Source organism: Lonchura striata, chromosome 14 (genome assembly GCF_046129695.1).
Source record: "Lonchura striata isolate bLonStr1 chromosome 14, bLonStr1.mat, whole genome shotgun sequence".
Lineage (NCBI taxonomy): Eukaryota > Metazoa > Chordata > Aves > Passeriformes > Estrildidae > Lonchura > Lonchura striata.
The window spans coordinates 8,345,662-8,363,583 of record NC_134616.1 but is presented as its reverse complement, the minus strand read 5'-3'; the positions used below and the strand labels follow the sequence as shown (position 1 = coordinate 8,363,583).

The window sequence follows — 17,922 nt, the reverse complement described above, 5'->3', positions numbered from 1 at the left end:
TCCTTATTTATCTCAATGAGGACCACTTGAGGAGGAAGGAATTAATCAGATGCCAAGGCTAAGTAGAGTAGGCAAGAAAATTGAACATCCTGGATTTTTCTCATTGCCTCCACTTTGGGATGGAAATAAGGAGAGCTCAGAAGCCTCATCTTTCTCTCTCCTTGTGTCTGTACTCTAGGAGAGATCATGGGGCAGAAGGACAAATACTGGACTTGAAAAAGCTGATCAATTTTGCCTTTCGAGCTGGATTTTGTGTGTTTGCTTAATATCCTGCTATTCCCCCCGCAAAAGTGGACAAAACTCTGTGCTCCTGTGTGGGCTGCAAGGCTCAGCATTTTTTTTCCTTCCAAGCTGGCAGTTTTGCCATCATCTCAGTTTCCTAGCAAAAAAGATTCAGTAGAATGAAAAAAAAAAAAACTCAAAAGGGATTTTAACCTACTCTGTTCTCCATTTGCCTAGATTTATCCCCCAGAGCACATACAGGCTTTATCATGCAGTGTAGTAAAAGTCCCATGAATTCCCTGTGTTCTCAGAGAGATTAAATAGCTATTATAATAGAGTTTTTCCATCTATTAGTCCATGACTTCTTGCCAGACAGACATCAGAGATACTGTAAACTGGGAATAGCTTGACATCTGATGTTAATTATTGAAATAGAAGGCATGGCGAGGCAAAAATAACCCCCAAAGATACGCAGCTAATTTGCTTTTTATCTTGAAAGTGACACAAATGACATATGAGTAATTTCTTCTGGCCTAAGTTTTAGAAGCATAAAGATCACAAGAACTTTGTCCTGCCTGTATGAGTTTGGCAACTTCTTGCTGTGTTTGTCACGGCAGAAAATATCTTCATGACGTCTTATCTGAACCAATACAGGCTGTGAGAGTCAAATTGTCATCCTCTGTCTTTTATGGCTAAGTAATATGCCAGGTGGTGTTAGGAGCAATATTGTTTTCAGAGGACATTTCAGGATAAAGAGCAATGATGTTCAAGTTAGTCCCTTGCATCAGATGGAGCTCTGGACTGGTATCCAAAGGGTTTTATCCCATTTTGTCATTGGTTTGCTGAATGACCTTGAACATGCTGCATCTCTTTTCTAAGCCTGTTTCCCCAGCTGTAAAAGATGGATCTCTGTGTCTGGATGCATTTGTGAAGTCCTTTGAGTTCGTGTGATGTTTCCTAACAAAAGCATATGAGTAGGAAATTCTAACTAACACTAGGTCCCATTAAAGTATAATGTGACCTCTACAAATATGTGAGAACTCTGTTAGCAGCCAAACAAACAAAGTGGCTCTTTGCAGCCTGATGTGTGCTCCTGGCTTCTTGTGTTATCTTGGGCTTCCTGCAAGCTCAACTCAAGCTGAAGCCCCGGCTTGGCAGCTCACATCAGCTTGTCCACAGGCTTCACAAATAGAAAACCAAAGCTGTCTAATTTGGAGGGGAAGGGACCAGATCCTGCCCAATCTGTTCTCACATGCTGCATACAGCATTTGATGCATTCTGCCAATGCAGAAGTTTCAAACTCCACCAGCTCATTAAAAGTTGGTTACTCCTCTGTGTAAAATCACTGCATAGTTCCTGTGTAGGAGATTTACATATATAGCCTCAAATGCATTCTGGATTTCAGATGGTTATTTCACATGGGCAGTAGATGGAGTAAATGAGTAAAATTAAGTAATAGTCAATAGACAAAATTATTAGGCATTTTTAATGTTATGGTGGTTGTAATTGGAACCTGCACAATTTTATGTGGAATTGTACAGTGGATTAGAAAAAATATAGCTTGGAAAGATCATAACCTTTTTGCCTTTCCTTGCTAATTTTAGATTTGATCTACAAAATAGAACTTGCTGGAGGACTGGGAGCCATCCTTCTTCTGCTTATTTTGCTCGTGACCATCTATAAGTGCTACAACATAGAGTTAATGCTGTTCTACAGACAGAACTTTGGAGGAGATGAAGCAGCTGATGGTAAGCAGTTGCACAGGAAACTCAATATATGCAATGAGAATATTTCAGAGACCCAAAGTGGTGAGATTGAAATGAATCCTAAAAGACACCTGCTGCCAGTTTAAACTGCTAAGCACCCAACAGTGTAAAGAACTACAACTCTCTCCCAAAGTCCCCTGAGATCAATGAGTCTTTCCAGAGAAATGTCACTGGGGTCTGCCATGAGCAAAAGGGAGCCAGAAGAATTGTTCATGTGTCTGCTACAAAGGCTCACATGTCATTTGTGAACTCTTCATGTTCATGTGTGCAGTGCCACATGTACCCAGGGTCCTTTCTCCTGAGATCCACGCTGTCCATCTGAGCAGCCTTTCTCCAGGTGTTCTTCATGAAGCATTTTCACTGAATTGCCACCAGGCTTCCAGTGACCTCCTCTGACTAATGAGAGGTGATATGAGGCTAGCTGGTTACCTCAGTTCATTGGGACACTGTAAACAACTTGGTGGGAATGTGCAGCTTGCTTGGGGAGTATCTTTAGGAATAAACTAGATTGTTTTCCATTTTTCTTCCCCCACCTTCCCTCTCATTAGCATACATTCTGTTTTGTGCCTAAAGCTAAACTTGTATTTTTAAATTGAAGCTTTCATTCTCCTGAATATAGAACATTCCTTCTCCTATGAAGTTGGAATAAGCCCTGTAAACTAAATCCCAGTCTTTAAATCCTATTACTATGTTATTAACATTTATTTTATAATTAATATGCTATTAATATGCATCTAAGGAGTATCTGCTAAAGAGAAAATGTGCAGCATTCAAATACAGGTGCTTGTCATACCCCACTGCAACACTTAGCAGTCACACAGGCTCTGAAATGGTACATCCAGAAACTCCAATGTATTTGAAAAGAGACAGGGAATATATTTTCCACAGTGCCAAAACAACGTGCAGTTGCACAGACATGTTGCTTTCTGCAATTGGCTGTTCCGTTATCACAGTGATAAATGTTTCTGTTTCACAATGGGTAGATATGGTGTGAAAAGGTTCCACTATGACGAAATCCACAGGAGTCGTGGAGAATGGATGGAATGACATCTAGGGAATTCTAGAAAGAGGAAGGGGAATCCTTGTGGGTCCCTTCCAGCTTAGAATACTTTGTGATTCTGTGATAAATAGCAGGAATAGAGATCAGGAAATCGGCGCTTTCTCAATTCTCATGTATGACTGGAAAAAAAACTAAAATTATGTTTTTTCCATACTCTACAATACTGCACAATATTTATACTGGTACTTAGGACAAAGGGAAAGGTGAGATTATGTGGTTTGAGAAGTACTTTACCTGAAACACCTTGGGATTATACCAACATAATATCCCTACTTCACACCAACCAAAAGTATTAACTTCCTCCAGCCTGCTCCAATTTGCTTATCCTGTGTTTTCAGTGTGAAGCTGCTGCATTTTTACACATGTAAGTTCCTTGGTTCAATCACTTTTTAATTTATGAAACAATATTATTTTCTGGTTGTTTAGAGGAAGCCCCATGAGTACATAGGGGATTTTGTGTGCCTATAAATTTTGAAAACAACCTTTTATTTTTCCAGTGCATAATTGTAGACCTTTCACAGCTTTGTGTCTTGTTCTGATCCTGCAGGATGAAAGATGAAGGCAGAATGTTACAGAAGTCAAAGCATATATGGGGATGTTTGTTTATTCTCATGTGGGCAGTAGTAGGAAAATACAGAGCTCCCATGAGTACTGAGATGTGTAGATGCAGTCACAGGGTCATTTTCCACTTTTATGTATATTTCTTTATAAAAGAAGATTTGGAACTCAACAGATATGCTTTATTCCTATTTCTAAAAATATTCCACATAAGCAATGTTGGACATACTTCCTGTGTTGTGTGTAGCATTGCTTTTAGAGAAAATGAGGATTAAAGGGTGCATTTAGGAAATGGCTCCAAACATTGCTGCTCCCAGAGCCCCCAGAGCCAGCGGTGGGCGAGTGTGGGCAGCTCCTTCTTCTCTGCCCTGGTGCCTGGAGCTGGTGGGGAGCCAGCAGAGGCTGTGGAGCTGTAGCACCACTGCACCAGCTGCCAGCAGCCCGAGGGAGCTGCTCTGTCAGCATCCTGCTGGCTGGCACCGTGAGCTGGGGTGCCTGGGCAGGGACTCAGGGTGCTCTGCAGCCCCCAGAGCTGTGCAGGGATGCTGCCCTGGGATCACTGGCTTCCCTTAAAAGGTTTTGGCAGATTTCCTTATGGACAGAGCAGCAGGTTTTGGATAGGCCTCTAAAGCTGGCTGGCCTGTTGACTTCAGAGGAATGTCAGCAAGCCAGGTGGGCATCTTCCATCGTCCCCTACAGCCATGGTGGCACTAGGCAAATTGCCTTTTACAAATATGTGTCTATGCATAGGCTTTGACTACAGCTCTGACCCTCATGGGTCGGGCTTTGTGTCACTAACCATCAGTTCAAGGTCATCAAAAGATATATTTTATTATGATTAGGTATTTGTTCTTTTTATCAGAATATATTGAAGAATTTTAACTGCTTTAATTATCTTTCATGTGCACTATTCTTTACAGATAATTGGTACTCAGAAACCCTCCATTCATGCAGTTTTCTTCTCACAACATTAACTATTTGATTTTTCATTTTCTGTAAATAATGGCAGCTGGGCTCTTCCCTGGAGGCTGAATTGCTGAAGTTTGACTTTTTCAATATACTGTTTTCCATTACTGCAGAGGAATACAAAGAGAAATGTCACTACAACAGTCTGATCCCAGCATGGGTCCCCAGCTCTGTGGTGGCACCACTTCTGTTCCTGGCACACTGATGAGCTCTGAGCTCTGTGTTTCAGAAGCAGAGCTGGAGACAAGCCCCAGTGCTGGGCAGGAGGAGGAAGAGGAGAAGGAATGTTGCCCTTTATGGGAGCTATTTGTCTCTCTTATAATGTGATCCCCAAATATTTCAAATCTCCTGGATTTGAAAGAAAGTGGATTGTGATCTAAAATTATGGTATTGATTTTTAAAACTATGGGATTTTCTTTAAAAAAAATGCTTTAAACTGTTTGTATTTGGCATTGTTTTCTGAATAGTCAGTATTTGTTTGAATTAAATCATGTCTTTTCTCACAGTTACTTATGGAAGGAAATGTTCCTTGCTCAAAACTTTCCAGGCTCAAAAATTTTCCAAGCTGAAAACTTTAACATACTCCTAGAACTCTTGAGGAATAGAAGCTGAAAGAATTGCATTACAAATATGTGAAGGGTTAAAATAAAAGTTTCCACTTTAGTATTTGTATGAAAATTTTGCACATGATCTTTCCAGCTGTGGCACATGTCTGACCACATGGAGCAGAGTTACTGCTCAGCATGCAGGAGAAAACTGAAAGGATCCATGAGATTTCTGCCTGGAAGCCAGATTATATATTCCTGTGAAAAGTCCCCATTTTTTTGGGAAATGCTTGGTGGTTTCAAGGAATAATACAATTTCCCAGTGCTCTTCTGTGACCCTTATAGTGCTCTTGCAAACAGCAGGCTGAACATGATTTGCTTTCTTACAGACAACAAAGAATATGATGCTTATCTTTCATACACCAAAGTGGATCCTGATGCGTTAGATCGTGATAATAACGAAGAGGAGCAGTTTGCACTTGAAATTCTGCCAGATGTTCTGGAAAAGCACTATGGATATAAGCTCTTCATTCCAGATAGGGACCTGATCCCTAGTGGAAGTAAGTATTTCTGACCCTTCAGTTTAATTTCTGTCTGATGTGTCACAAAGGCCTGGACTCTGCAATAAGTACAAGATACAGAAAACCTTGGGAAGTGGTTGCAAAGATTGAAAAAGTTTCCTCAGCACTGCAAATTTGAGTTCTCTGCTGGAGCTTTTTCCTGCACCACTGAAATCAGAGGGAACAGCCATTGATTTCAGTGGGAGCAGGAGCTGGACTTTCCTACAGGGTAGGCTGCAGCACTGCAAGCAATACCAAGTCCAAAATGTCTACATCAAACACAGGTAACTAAGCAGGAAACTTTCTAAAAGGATTTTATCATCTCTGTTACATGATTGAAAATGGGATTTTTGGGTTTTTTTAAGTGATTAGTTGTTTTCTCTGCAGCTGCTTTACAAGTAAAAGTCATCTTTTCTATTGTCTTTTGGGTTTTTCCTTAACTTGGAAGTTGCATAAGATTCAGCAGCACCTTTGGATGTCTCTACCAAAGGTCAATGCTTTCCTAGTGGTAGTTATGTCATTTCTTCTACCAGACTCATGTTGAGCAAATCAAAAAGACCACAAATCATATCTATTGTATTGATGAATTTTGAATGCACAATATGTTTGCTTTAATATCACATTTATTTTAAGTGCTACCCTTGTGAATAATAGACTTTTTTTTTTTTCCTTTTCTTCTTCTTTCCTTTTTTTTTTTTTTTTTTTTTTTTGCAAATTCTACCTCCAAATCACTTTCATAAAAACAATAGAAGAGAACATGAACTTCTCTCTGTATGTGCTACTGTGTAGGAAATATGAACAAGAGAACAAAGCAATGTCTGTAGTGGAGCAGATGTCTCCAAACATGGAATAGTTGGAGCATAGCTGCATTACAACCTGCTTGCCAAAAAACTTGAAACTGCTGCCTCAGTGTGCCAAGCACCAGTGCCTGACCCAGGAGTCAGAGCCTGTTTCTTCTCTGACCTTTGAGAGTGCTGGAAGCAGAGCTGTGAACCCTTTCCACTGAGAAAGAGGAGTCAGAACCTCACCAGAGATCATGAAAGGCCTGTGCAGGAGCCTTCAATTTATCACATGCATTTTCAGCTCCTACTTTAGAGCTGATTCACTTTTTCTTTTTGCCGCTGCAAGGTGTAAGTTTTTCTTCCACAGTGAGAAATTACAGAAAGGGGACTTGGCTCATAGCTTTCTTATTTCTTACAGTACAAGCAAATTATATTAAATTTTCAGACATTATTAAGAGAAAATACACCTTTTTATGGTAAAACCCACAGAATTGTTAGTTGTTTCATATCCAACAATATACAGTTATACACAGCAATTATGCAAGTGAACTAAGAAGTTTAAAGTTACTCTTCAATAATAACTATGCTGAAGCACAGATTAATCTGAAATGAGATTCTTTTTTCCAGTTGTTGTTCCAGCCAGCATGGTATTTTATTTTTGTCTATTTTTGTCAGCAAGGCACTCAGCAAATACTTGCCATCACTATGGATATTCATTAAACCTCTCCTGAAAATGTAGGGTACCTGAAAATGTCAGATCTCATTTATGAGCATTCACAGATTTAATCCTTCTTCTTTCCTCTCAAACTCACTTCTTCAGTATTATGAAAAGGCCTGATTCTAACACATGGAGCTTCAAGAACGCCTAATCAGACATAATGACAAGGCAGAATAAAATGTGGAGCTGAAATGAGTGTGTTTTGCATGCTTTAGCTTTGAAAAAGCATGGGGGAAAGCACTTTATTTCAAGAGGGGCTAGAGAGAGGGTGAGGGGTGGGGAAGGAGGGAAGACTCTGCCTCCTGCATTTGTGAATTCTCCGTGTGCCCTGGGGTGGAACGTGCCTGTGTTCTGCCCAATACTCACCACTCTCACAAGGACTTGCAGTGCTCCGTGAAGGCAGTGTGATGTCAATGGGCCTGCTAGAAACTTCAGAGGAAAATATAACATGTTTTAGAGTGACTCTCTCAAAAAGTGGCAGACGTGACAAAACAGGGTAAATTTCTGTAGAAAAATGGGGGGTTGATCACAGCTATTGTTTCATTTTAGGAAATATCTCTTCTTACGTGTTTCACTTCCTCATCTTTCGGGGTAAATGGCTTTCATCAGTGTACTCGTTTCCCACTCTCTGCTCTGATGTGTGTCCTGCATCCCGTGTGCGGCCCCAGCAGCGCAGCCGGGAGCTGCGGCCGCCGCTTCCCGCAGCCCCTGCAGTTGTGAGGAGCTGCCACGGGAGGGTGTGCACCATTCGCTTCCTTCTTGGCATGCAGCTCCTCCAGCTGCTCCCTGCATTTGAGAGCAGGCGAAAAATAGATTTGTCAAATACTGTTTCATTAATTTTCTTGTGCGGTTCTGCAACCAGCCTAAAAAGCTGACTTGGGGAAAATTCAGGGACGGGTTTGATTGTGTTTTTGTCCAGCTGGCTCATTGCTAACCTCTGGGGGAAAGCTGTGATGGGCTCTGCATGTCCCTGTGAAGCTGAGGGAGAGATTACAGCCAGATGTGCTGTGCCTGGGACATGTCCAGGCACTGCTTTCAGCTCTGTGTCTGGTTCAGGAATGTCCATGGAGCGACTGCTGCTATCCCCAGGAGGACAGAGGTGCTGGCTGTGGGGACTGAGGCCACCTCTTTACCATGGGGAAACAGAACTAGGGTTCAGGTCAGATGGGGCTGAGTCATGTTTTGCAGTAGGTGTTGGTTCTGAGCCCTGCTGGGATACAAATTTTATTCCAGTAGAGCATTTTGTCCTAGTAGGAGGGAGGGGCACCATGAAAGATGCCAACAGCAACACCAAACACACTGTGGCCAGCAGGGCCCTTTGTGATGGCTCTTGGTGCTGCCCGAGAGCAGCATGGACGGATCCAGCTCCCTGAGCTGGCAAGATGGAACAGAATCCCACACAGCCATGGAAGGCAAGACTGGTGACCCAGCAGAGAGACATGGCAATGGAGACTGAGTTTGTAACCCAGGAAGTGAGTTGCATCTTATGCAAAGTACTGTAGCAGCTATTCTTTCTTAAAGAATACTCTTTGGTCTCAGCAGAATGAGTGTTCTTCATTCTGTCAGAGCTGCCAGCACACACACCTCCCTGCCAGGTAACTTAGGCGTAATTGGACAAGTTACCCTGTGTAAGGAGGCGGGGATCCCTGAGATGCACTTGCACTTGTTACTGAATTCCTGAGCAGCTCTCATTATTTTTACCCTATTCATTTTCAGGGCTCTTTTTACAAACCCTTTCCCACAACAAGCATTCAAGCTCTGTGAGATTTTTTAATTCAGGGTTAGGAGACCTGAGGAGATTGAGAAGTTGGCAGGGGGATAACAGGACAAGTTACGTTTTCACCTGAGACGTTTTTTGTCTTGTCAAGGATGATGTCTGCAGTGAAAAATATCTATTTGCACTTCACTCTTCTAAAATCAGGACTGCACCAGAGGAAAGTGCTTATTTCTGTGGTTTCTTCAATTTATTTTAAAACCTGAAAGTTAAGAGGTAGAAATTGTCAAGTTAGAGTTTTAATACCAGCCATACATATGTATTAGAGCATCATCTAGTTGTTCTCTAAGCATATGTGCATTTGGTCTTGACAGGATTGAAAAAGCACCAACAATTCACTCTAGCTCAGCCCAGGGTGCCCAATGAAGATTGGGCAGTGAAAAGAACAAGAGGGATGGATAAAAATATTTGTTTACCTGAAAAATTAGAAGTTCTCAGCACAAGGGGAGAGTGTCTAAGGCATGTGATAAAAAGCACACAATGGTCAATATTGTAGTTCTGACATTTTGTAGTTTTGTCTGCCCATCTGTGTGGCTTTTGCCTGGTGAATTCTAGCTTCCTGGGCTCCTGCATGAAGAAAACCGGGTTGGACCATGTGTCTGGGGTTCCCAAGGAGACTAAGTCAAGTATAGGATACCATTTCTTTGATATCCAGCTCCACAAACTCCTTTCAGGAGTCCCTGGTTGTCTGCTCTGTATGACTCTTACTTTTAATATCAGGCATGGGTGAGGGTAGCAGGGATACACATGGATGTCAGCTGAAAGAGGAATAAATACGAATAAAAGGCAGAAGGGCTGCCTGTCCTATAGTGTACTAATCTGCATTATTTGTGTCTTTATGTTAAATTCATCAGCTGTCCCTCAGCTCATCCTGGGATTGGGCTCTCTTGGGAAGGGGCCATTACTCTGCTTTGTGTTTCAGCTGTTCTAGTCCAAGCTAAGAGAAGCAAAACATACTTAATAAATAGGAAAAGCAAGACACAAAATCGTTGGTGTTATAATAAAGTAATCAGACTCAGTGTTTGGGAACTACTCAGCTAGGAAACCGGGACTGAATTACTCTTCTATAAATAACTTTCTCAAGTGATGGTCACACTGCCAAACACAGAAAGGCTGGTTATTTTCAGAGTGCCAGAAAACAACCAGCATGGGTTTGATGGTAGATGCTCTTTGGTTCTTGTAGTGCTGCAAACCATGTTTCCCAAAAATATCCATAGGATTTTATATTATTTCTAGTGGTTTTTTCCTTCTCCCTCAACTCCTGCAAATCATCTGAATCTAGTTAGTAAGTAATTTCTTTGTGTAAGCAAATCTGTGCCCATAGTGTTCATTATTTTCCTTGCTCCTAGTCTGCTTGCATATTAGGTTTCCTTCCAGCCTTGGTTAATGTAGCACATTAAGGATTCCATAGGCAGTTACACATGATTTAATTGCAAACGGGATGCATTTCTGGAAATTCTCTTCTTTGGTGCTTCAAACTCCAGTTCAGCATTATTACATATAGATGGTGTTTGGTGAGCACATATTTGCTGTCAGGACAAATTTGCTTGCCATTTGCTGGCAAGACTAAAACAATGTTTGGGTTTTGATATAACACTTCTTGCTATCCATTCCTCCTTGGGCACTGCATTGAAGGTGATGCAAAGTAAGTTACTGATAGAGCCACTCACAACGTAAATTTTCTTTTTTTACTATGGCAATTGCTAACAATTTGAGAAGAGTTTTGTACCATACTGCAGAATGGTGTTTCAAGGACAGGGGAAAATGGTCAAAATTTAAAAGTGTTTTTTCAGTAAAAACAAGTGGGTTCAATCTAACACTGTCATCTTAGTTTTACATTCTAATTTATGATAAAATACAATCCCTGGGACTTGAAAGTGAATAATTCCATACTGACTTCACCAAGACAATGTTTTTTTCCTCCCCTTACAATGAAATATTGTTGAAGTTGACACCTCCTGCAGCAAAAGTGAAATTGCAGTGAAATTATATTTATCTGATGGAAATATGTTGCTCTGGATCTTTACAGTTGACACTAGTTGGTGACATTATTCCTGAACTCCCTATTCGATTTTTTTCATGCAAATGAAACTGAGCCATTGCCTGACAATAATTTCTTAGCTCACTGGAAAGGTGAAAGCAGCCCTTTCTCCATCTCACATTGCAATACAGATTGCTTGGATTTAGTACCTTCTAAAGGAGTGAACACTTGAGACAGACATCTGAACCCGAGGGGTTTGGGGAAGTCTCCAGTTCTAAAGTAAAAGGAGAGCAGATGATTTAGCAGCTCAGAGGTTTATGCAGTCAGATCGGTACCAGTGGGAAAAATAAAGCTGGAAATTCCAGGGACAGGAATCTGTCTCCCCATGCTTTTCTTCACAGAAATGTTCAAGTGGTGCAAATTTGGCATATTGTAGAGTGCACCCAATGGAGCCACTCCATTGGCTCCAGGAAAATTACCACCTGCCTTCTGTAGTAGTCCCAAGCTGGAGTTAGTGGGAGTACTAAGTACTTCTGGACCAGATGGCTGGAAATTTGGGGTTCCAGTTTCTTGTAACTCACTCTACTTTACCCTCAGTGCATCAATAAGTCCCCTGTTCATTGGCCATGTCCACTAGTGACCAGCTCCAAACATGGAATTTGAGGGATCATCTCAAGACCGTTTGTGAAGGCGGTCATTGCTCAGCTGAGGACAGAGCTCTAACGTGTAAGATACTCAGTAAGGAAGGTGGGCATCCTAAAGAGATGCACAGAGGAGAGAAGTGTCCACCCAAGAAAATAGCGAATTTCTCCCATCTTCTTTCCACCCTGTTTGCCCAAGGCTGATGACTTTTTGATTGCGATGGTGTGATGGATTATTGCTGGGGTGTTGCTATTGAAATGATTGGTGCTGGATATTTGAAGAGATGAAAGTGGAGTGGTTTTTTTGTTTGGGTTTTTTTGTTTGTTTGTTTGTTTTGTTTTGTTTTCTCAATTGGATGCATTTGAATATGCATGGCCGTGCTCAGCACTACCCTGGACATATGGTACTGCCCAGGATTGTGTCCTGCAGGGAATTGTCTTGTGCATAGCAGTGTTCTGAGTGTTTGGAGGAGGGATGAATATGTCTCAGGAAAGATGCATGATAGTTTGTTGTTTTACTGTATCTTGCAGATTCAACCTCTAATGATGAAGCTTCCCACCTAAATTCTTTCTTTTTGGGAGCAGAAAGAAAGGAAGAAAATGAAGAGTCTGAGCTGTTGATACATTGGGATAATATCTTTCCATTGTATTGAACATTTCTACCTTTCCTTAAGTTTTGTTTCACCAGTTCTGCTTATCATTTTCTCATTGTTGCTGATTCTCTCCCCGCTCCACTGCCTCTCCCATGGATTTAATGTTGAATTTTTTCATTAATGAGTAACTATTTTACACAGAACAATGGGGGGGTTTCCTCATACAGTATTTCAAGAAACAAAAAACAAAAACAACTGTAAATGCTGCATGATTAAAAAGTCATAAACCATTAACTAAAAGTCAGGATTGTTGCATAGACATTTGTAATGTATGTGTATGTCTTAAATTTTTGTGTGTCTGTGGGATGTTTGCAATTGCCTCTTTTTTCCATTTGTGAAAGAAATTCTTCTTGCTGCTAAGTGGTGAAATAAAACATTGGTAAAGGCAGATTTGATGCTAACTATGCCTTCAGTCTCATGAAAATAAGCTATTTTAGAATGTTCCTGTTGGCCTATTTTGTAGCAATTTACTTTACTGGAAGTGGTGTGAATAAGCATGCTGTGGTATGGTGCCTGGCACTATAAAATGAGTCTTGCAGTAACAGATGTTGATTAATGATGTTATTTGTAATTATTGTTCCTGCTAGAGGGCAGATGTGTAAGAGAGGTCCTGCCCTGTGCTGAGTAAAGATCTGTTCTGTGCAGCTCTTGTGTCCAAGTCTTCATTTCTAACACTTCCTCTGTTGTCAGGCAGCACATTCCCAGTAGCATGGTCAAGAGGTTCATGTAGTTTAAAAACACAAAGATATCCTGTCTCGAAGCTTGCAGTTGTAATGCTATGCAACCAATGAACATTTTCTGCCCTTAGTGGTTTTGTTCAAGGGATTTATTTTTTCTGGTCTTGACCTAAAACCCATTGAAGTTTGTTGAATGAAGTCTGTTCATTTGAATGGGTTTTGGATCAGGTCTGTAAGTAGATCTCTTTCCCATCCTGTTCCATGTCAGGCCAGTGTATTTGGCTTCTCTTCCCTACCATCCCTGGGATAAGTGAAACTCAGGGATCGAAGTCCAACTTCACAAACATTTTGAAGTTCAGTAAACTGGCATCATGGAGCTGCTATGGGGCTGACATTTCTGCTTACACTGATCATTTGCAACTACTTGGCATGCATGAATATAAGAATTCTACTATTTTCTTTGTCACTGATGTCTCAACAAATAAATACTTCCAATATGTTTAAATTTTCCATTTGTTCCTGTCACTTGTGAAGTCTCTGTTAATACCTTGGGGTACATAGAAGCACAGGTTTGTGATATTAAAACAGACCACTGAGCCACAAAGAATGTTCTTATGCTTTTGTGGTCAATACCTAAAGAAGAAAAAGCTACCATGATGCTTCTATGCAATAGCACAAGTTCTGCATGTGATGAGGGTTCATTCCTTTTTGAGCTTTTGCAAGTTATGGTTCATACACCCTGCAGCACCCTCATGTCTTTGCATCTGGAACACGGGAACCACTCACAGATCCTGCTTCCCTCAGCACAGTGTTAATCATAGCCACTGTTAATGTTAGAACTTACACAAACATTGCATTGATTTTGACCGATATTTTTTTCACTAAGTGAACTGTGGTTTTTTGTTCACTAATGCACCTACACAGCAAGGGTATTATGTGAATGTCATCCTGCTGCAATGAACAGGGGAAAATAGCAAAGGATGGAGGATGTTATTAAGGAGTTTTCTATGTGTACTCCATAAATAGAAATATTTTGTGATACACAATCCTATTTTTGTTGGAGTATATTGAAATGCCCATTGTTTTAAATGGTGTGGATCAGTAAAATGCAGAATTTTATTATACTTGATTGCAAGCCTGATGTTTTAATACAATAGACTTCTTTATTCTTTACTCTTTCTCTCTTTCTATAATTTGTAGCCTACATTGAAGATCTCACAAGATGTGTTGAGCAAAGCAGAAGACTCATTATCGTGTTAACTCCAGACTATGTTCTCAGGAGAGGATGGAGTATTTTTGAGATGGAAAACAGACTCCATAACATGCTAGTCAGTGGAGAAATCAAAGTTATTTTGATTGAGTGTACTGAATTAAAAGGGAAGGTGAATTATCACGAAGTGGAATCATTAAAGCACACCATCAAACTTCTCTCAGTGGTCAAGTGGAAAGGACCAAAAAGCAGCAAACTGAATTCTAAGTTTTGGAAGCGCCTAGTCTTTGAAATGCCGGGGAAGAAAAAGGAGGTGGTGTCTCGGCATCAGGTCCTGGATTCTGCAGAGCAGGGCCTCTTTGGAGACCTCCAGACTGTGCCCTCCCTTGCCGTCACGGGCACCTCTGCCACGCTGGTGGAGTCGCGGGCGGGGCTGGGCGATTTCCAGCAGGCAGACTCAGTGCACGTGAGGCACTACTGCCGCGGCTACGAGTGCGACGTGTCTGCGGCCACGCTGCCCCTGGCCTCCGTCAGCAACCACCACCCGTACTGTAACATCCCCCTGGCGCTCCTCAACGGACAGCTACCTCTCAACAACGCCGTCAAGGACCCCCAGCAGTTCCACAGGAACAGCCCCTTGCTGCCTTTGTCGGCCAAGGAGCTCAGCCTCACCAGTGATATCTGGTAGAACGTCAGGGCTCTTTGGAGATGCTTCATGGCCACCATGAAGAGACGCCTGTAAAGAACTTTGCCCTACCCACATGGGGTGAGAAAACCTATTCAAAGCAGCAGCACACTTGTTTGCTTTTCTACTTGAACTTTTTTGTTTACATTTACAAATTATTGACGAAGGGGGCATTCTTTTGTAGCTCAGTAATGTCCTTCCTGTCTTTTAATGTACAGTTTTATTGCTTCTTTAAAAAGGAGGGGGGGAGAGAAAAAACTCATCCCGTCACTTCACAGTAGGTTTACAATCTGGGACGGATAAAAGGTCACTGTGTACAATCTCCAACATCCATACATATTTAAGTAACAGTATCTGGAATACACAGAAGTTGTTGGGTTTTTCATACAGACTACAGTACAGTTTGAAATTCTAATCATGCTACAAAAATTAGTATCTCCTGCACAGAACACAAGGGGTGAATCATCTTGAAAAGGAAGGGGAAGGAAACCTTCCTGGTAACATTGTCTTGCAAATACTTCTTAGAAGATGCCCAGCTGAAACAATGCAGACAAAGCTTTATCAATAAAGTGCATAGTAACAGTTACTACAAAATAAATCACCTGCTCCCATCAGCATCTCTTCATTTTATTATTGAGGCATGTTGTATTCCTAGTCAATGGTTAGCAATGTGGTTTTGTTAAACAGCTTACTAGAATACTGGAAGATGTTTAGGAGGATTTTAAACAAATTTTCTGTCAACTATAGATTATTTCACAATTTTTTGCAGATTTTTAATGACTTTTTCCAAACAGTTTGAGTATAAATTTAGCTGCCTATTGGCCAATTAATTAATCTGAAATTTCTTAAGATCTAAGATTTGTAGTAAAGTAATTTTATGTAGGAATTTTTTTCCAAAACCAGTAGTTACAATTTCAAATTAACCTCTTTTTTTGTGAGAACATCAGCAATAGAAAACTACAGCAATATTCAGAGATCAAGTGCTGAATTATTCAGGTTTACTAGTAAGTCTGACTTCTGTTGCAGTGATAATCACCTGAAAGACTTTTCTCTGTCATTTATCTACCTGCCAATTTATGTACCTTTTAAATATGGCAGAAGCAGGAATATTTCCACTCTCTGTGCAACTAATGAAAAGTGATATTTTTAAGCAACTGGCAAGGTCTTGCATTTCCCACTTGGGTGAGTGATCCCATCAGTCACATAGGACCCTGTCATTTAGCTCTCATGAATGGCATTCCTGCTGCTGGGGGATGAGAATTGTTCCCCAGGTGCCCAGCATCAGGCATTGCTGCTCAGTGAGTACCAGGGTGTCTCGTGGAGATTTCCACACTCAGCTGGGTAAGGGTTGCAGAGTCAGGCTATGGAGGCAACTGTATTCAAGGAAAAAGCTCTAAATAATAAAGGCAAAAGCCAGTTTTGCAGGTTTTGGCGTGGCTCTAATGAAAACACAGCAGACATGAGAGTTTTGTCTCAATAAGATCTGCTGAAGCAAGCTCCCAAAAATATTTTTAAGGCAGGCAACTTTGCCTGTGCTTCAGTATGTCTTTAGCATTTTTCTCTTTGATTGCATGAATAAAAGTTAGCACTCTGCACTCAGCTGCCTGTGGTTTCATCAGCAAACAAATTCAGTAAATCCTTGACATTTTGCAGTGGTTCCTAAATTGTACCCTACAGTCAAATGGAAACAAACACTGACCTAAGACTTAAAAGTATCCAGAATTGGCCCAAAGGCCATGAAAATTATCTCAAATGTGCAATAATTCATAGAGGTCAGTATTTTTCCATTGCTTCTTTCCCCAGTTCTTTATTCTGTGCCCTCCTTCACCAGTCATTGTCTGTAAGAGTTTTCATTAGGTTCAAAATAATACATGTTTCTCTCATTTCTTTTAATATTATGCATTTGACACTAACACTGAAAGTGGAAATCTAGAAAAGATATTAATTTATTACACAGTAAGAATTATAACTTGCTCTTTTGTGAAGTTAAGTTCCGAACATAGGTGTTTAATAGACGTATTTTTCTACTGAGAAAGAAAGCAATTTTACCTCCATTATAAATATATGTATTTCAACTTCCTCCCAAAAATTTACAAAATTTGCACTGTTTTATAAGTGTTACAGACTGTGTTTACACTGCCTATGTTCTTTAATGCAAAGTGTAATTAAAAAAAAAGAAAAAAAAATCCTAAATGAAAACCCTGCATGAAAAGAGCTGCATATGTTTAAATGAAAAGCTGTACTTTTCATTATTTTCCTTCCCACATTACTCTAGAATCTGATTAATTCACATAGAATGTTCAGTGAGATTTTAAACCTGCTAGTTCTGTATTAAGCATGCAAACTCAAAAAAAAAGAAAAGAAAAAACATATGCAGGTTGGTCTGCTTCTTTTATTTACAAGGATTTAATATCAGTAACAAATTCATTTACCCTATGATAATATGTCTCAGAGCAGTAGTTCTCCTAAAGCAAAATGCAGTCATGTTTGTATTGAGGAAACATGAAAAGAACAGGTTTTCAGTCGTTTTGCAAAAGCACACTGAGTGTCTGTGTATCAATATCTTTTAGTTATAGATGCCAAGTCACAATCTGCTTTAAGATTTCTGAGTGTATGTTGAGTACTACAATATATACATGAATCAGACCTGCTGTACCCCTCTGCTTTTAGTGTGGGGGTGGGGGCCTGAGCTCGGGGGCCTCTTGTTGACTCAGTTTTGTGTGATACCAGTAGAGAATCATAGAATTGTTTAGGCTGGGGAAGATCTCTAAAATTATCTACTCCAACTGTTAACCCAGCTCTGCCAAGCTCACTACTGACCCAAGTCCCCAAGTGCCACAGCCACGTGGTTTTGGTACATCTCCAGGGATGGTGATTCCACCACTTACCTGGGCAGCCTATGCCAGTGCTTGACAACCCTTTCAGTGATTAATTTTTTCCTAATCCAATCTAAGCCTCCATGGCACAATTTGAGGCCATTTCTTTGTGTCCTGTTGCTTGTTACTTGGGGGAAGAGACTGAGCCACACCACACCTGGCTACACTCTCCTTTCATGGAGTTGTGGAGGGTGAGAAGGTCCCCTCTGAGCCTCCTTTTCTCCAGGTTTAGCTCCCCAGTTCCCTCA

The 17,922-nt window shown here is 40.8% G+C and overlaps 1 protein-coding gene across 3 annotated transcripts in view; it reads left to right on the top strand.

Annotated features, from left to right (window-relative positions):
* Positions 1-17,449, top strand: part of IL1RAPL2 (interleukin 1 receptor accessory protein like 2) — a 341,565-nt gene extending 324,116 nt beyond the window's left edge. For all 3 annotated transcript variants that reach the window (XM_021548466.3, XM_077786515.1, XM_077786516.1), the window contains 3 exons: positions 1,827-1,970; positions 5,507-5,677; positions 14,104-17,449. In XM_021548466.3, the coding sequence (XP_021404141.1) occupies positions 1,827-1,970; positions 5,507-5,677; positions 14,104-14,801 (1,013 nt within the window). In that variant the 3' untranslated portion in view covers positions 14,802-17,449. The remainder of the gene's footprint in view (positions 1-1,826; positions 1,971-5,506; positions 5,678-14,103) is intronic.
* The last annotated feature ends 473 nt before the right edge of the window (positions 17,450-17,922 follow it).